Raw genomic sequence first — 2,784 nt, 5'->3', positions numbered from 1 at the left:
CCCCCCATCCTTCCATTCCAATTCGTTTGCCAAGCTTGAGAGTGATACACATCCAACAAGCAAAGCACCATCTCAATCCACTTCAATCATCAACTGATTAGGCTGAGAGTGTCACACGACCAGCAGCCTAATTCCATCCTATCTATCTTTATTTATCTTGTTTTATCATATTAGAAATCATATCTCATTTGTTTTTGCATTTGTTTTCAGGATCATAACTTGCATTCCATCCTATCGCCCATCCGATCATATCTTTGGTCGGTCCATCAAGCTTCCATCAACCATTTTGTCATCCCTGATTTCCAGCCTGCAACAGGTCAGGTACCTTCTCCTCAAGTGAGACTTGGCGAGCATTGTATCCTCCTCTTCAAGAAGTGTTCTGGCACAAAGAGGTTTGGTTCTCTGGCCGTGTTCCGAAGCACGCGTTTATTGCTTGGGTGGCGGCAAGGAATAGAATGGTGACAAGGGACAGACTGATAGGGTGGGGATTAGTTGTTCCGTCGACCTGTGTGTTGTGTTTGCAGCATGATGAGACCCGACAACATTTATTTTTTGACTGCTCATATAGTGACGAGGTATGGTATTTCTTTATTTCTCGTATGCATCTCTCTTCCCCTATGCTGTTTGAGGAGATTTTGAGGTGGTTGAAAGCTCCATCAAGGGATGAAAGAGTTACTCTGATTGTTAGGCTAACTTTCCAAGCAGTTTTATACCTGATTTGGAAGGAGAGAAATTCCAGGATTCACTCATCAGTGCAAAAACCTCCAGGGACGTTGATTGCAGAAGTTAAGCAGACTGTTAAACTCAGGCTAGATCCGATAGCAAGAGAGCATCGCCTCTCAAGGGATGGAGTGTCAGTTCTTGGAATTTGGCTGTCTTTTTTTGGTTAAAGCTTATGAGAAACTTCTATAGTTTAGTTGTGGGATTTAATTCCTTTGTTATTGTTAGATGGCCGTGGGCAGCCAAGCCCGGTTCTTTTTTGTGAGGGCTTGTGCACCCCTCCATTGTAATTTCGGCTTACAAAAAAAAAAATATATATATATATATAAGCCAAAAATATTATGTTTAAAATTTGCTTCTTTCTCACTCAATAGTCAATACACAACTAAGATCAAAGCCATGTCTCTCTGGTTATAAAGCTCAACTAGACAAGAACAGACAATAACAATGAAACTTCTCCGAATACAATACACAACTTTCATGAAGAAACCAATGTTCTTTTTTGTTTTGCTAAAGACAACAACTAAGGTGGTGTTGTGGAAGCAGCAAGTGGTTTCCTTCAGTGGCTCTTTTGAATAAGTTATGTACCTGTCTTGAGGTGAAGCCGATCTTCTCTTAAGTCAGCAAGCTGTTGAATATTCAGACAAAACGTCAAAATTAATAAAGTTTATCTCTGAACCATTAATAAACTGAACCATTCAAAGGGGGGTACCTATGAACTCCGAGACCGAGCTTTGAGATATTTAACTTTGGTTTGCTATTTCAGTTTTGTATTTTACGTGGTGGGAAATCATAAATTTGTTTTCACTTCCGAATGATTCTAAGCAGAAACTAACCAGTTAAAACTATTCAACTGCAAAGAAAAGTAGTCTGATTTACAAACTTGATGGCATCTCCATACCATAATCAACCAAACAAAGTGAGATTTAAAAGATAAAAAGAAAAATCATCAGAAAAACTCTCAAATCTTCAGAATCTTAAAAGCAGCATATGCAATTTATACAGAGAAAACAACCCCTGAGAAAGGAAGGATGGAAAAAAAAGAACTTTTTTGTCTCTCAAGTGAAGAAGGCTCCTCCGATTGTGGTTTGATTGAGAACTTCCGAAATGTGATCCAGTCCATAAGAACCAACCTGACAACAAGGAACCATAACAATGATAATTTATTACATATCCATACAAAATTTGCCCAATTGATTCGGCGTTTGTTGAGACTAAAAACATCTACTTACCATGTAAGTTAATGCAGCATAACGTTCTTCATTCAGGTACAGTGGTTTTCCTCTCATCATTTCGATATCCTGCAATTTTTTTTGTAAAACAAAAGATCAGAAATCCATATCCTTCTTCCTTGGCACGCATACATCTGAATCTAAGAAGAGGTCTACCTCTTCTCCAAAACTATCCAAGTACGGAGACGGCCAAGGTGATTGTCTTGCAAATCTTTGTAGCAAAATTGTGGTCCGCTGTTGGAAAAACGAAGAGTATTAATCAATTAAGAACCCCAATGATGATACAAAACACCATACATACACAAGCACGTATAGAAAGTAAAAGAAACTTCTATATTTGCCACAAGAAAGCGACAAGAGAGAGGGGGCGATACCCGTATCAGAAGATATACACTAATACCAGCACCACAGGTTACTGTATGCGTCTGACAAGCACTTTCTCTGTAAAAGAATGTTGAAACGTATTTATTTGGTTTCCAAAACAAATTAACTATGATATTTGGAAACTAGTAAAAGTGAAACAAATACCTGCAACAAGGGTTGTGTACGGGAGAACACAACCTTCCACAAAGAAGACATAAAGCAGGTTCTTTGATGACTTTCGCGCAGTTGCTGCAAGCTTTTTTGATACATCTAATATTATGCATATATAAAACGTGCTTCTTGATTAGGAACGTTGGGAAAAAAACCTGCATAAATCAGAGAGAGATGCTGTTCCAAACCTTTGCAGTAGATCCTGGTATAAATTGGGTAATTTCATAAGCTGGAAAGGAACTACAGGGGCTATGCAAAGGGGCATTTTAACTCTGTTAATGCTGTATTCCTTCTGAAA

At 38.5% G+C, this 2,784-nt stretch overlaps 1 protein-coding gene across 1 annotated transcript; it reads right to left on the bottom strand.

Annotated features, from left to right (window-relative positions):
• Positions 1-1,581: 1,581 nt before the first annotated feature.
• On the bottom strand, positions 1,582-2,778 carry LOC106341248 (E3 ubiquitin-protein ligase PRT6-like). The gene is made up of 6 exons (XM_013780053.1): positions 2,675-2,778; positions 2,481-2,585; positions 2,327-2,393; positions 2,109-2,186; positions 1,953-2,021; positions 1,582-1,853 (listed from the first exon to the last, which is right to left on the bottom strand). The coding sequence occupies exons 1-6, from the start codon at positions 2,749-2,751 to the stop codon at positions 1,779-1,781; spliced, it is 471 nt and encodes a 156-aa protein (XP_013635507.1). The 5' UTR covers positions 2,752-2,778; the 3' UTR covers positions 1,582-1,778.
• Positions 2,779-2,784: the final 6 nt, after the last annotated feature.

The sequence above is a fragment of the Brassica oleracea genome, chromosome C4, assembly GCF_000695525.1.
Source record: "Brassica oleracea var. oleracea cultivar TO1000 chromosome C4, BOL, whole genome shotgun sequence".
Classification (NCBI taxonomy): Eukaryota; Viridiplantae; Streptophyta; class Magnoliopsida; order Brassicales; family Brassicaceae; genus Brassica; species Brassica oleracea.
The sequence above is the reverse complement of the archived record's forward strand: the minus strand, read 5'-3'. Positions and strand labels throughout refer to the sequence as shown.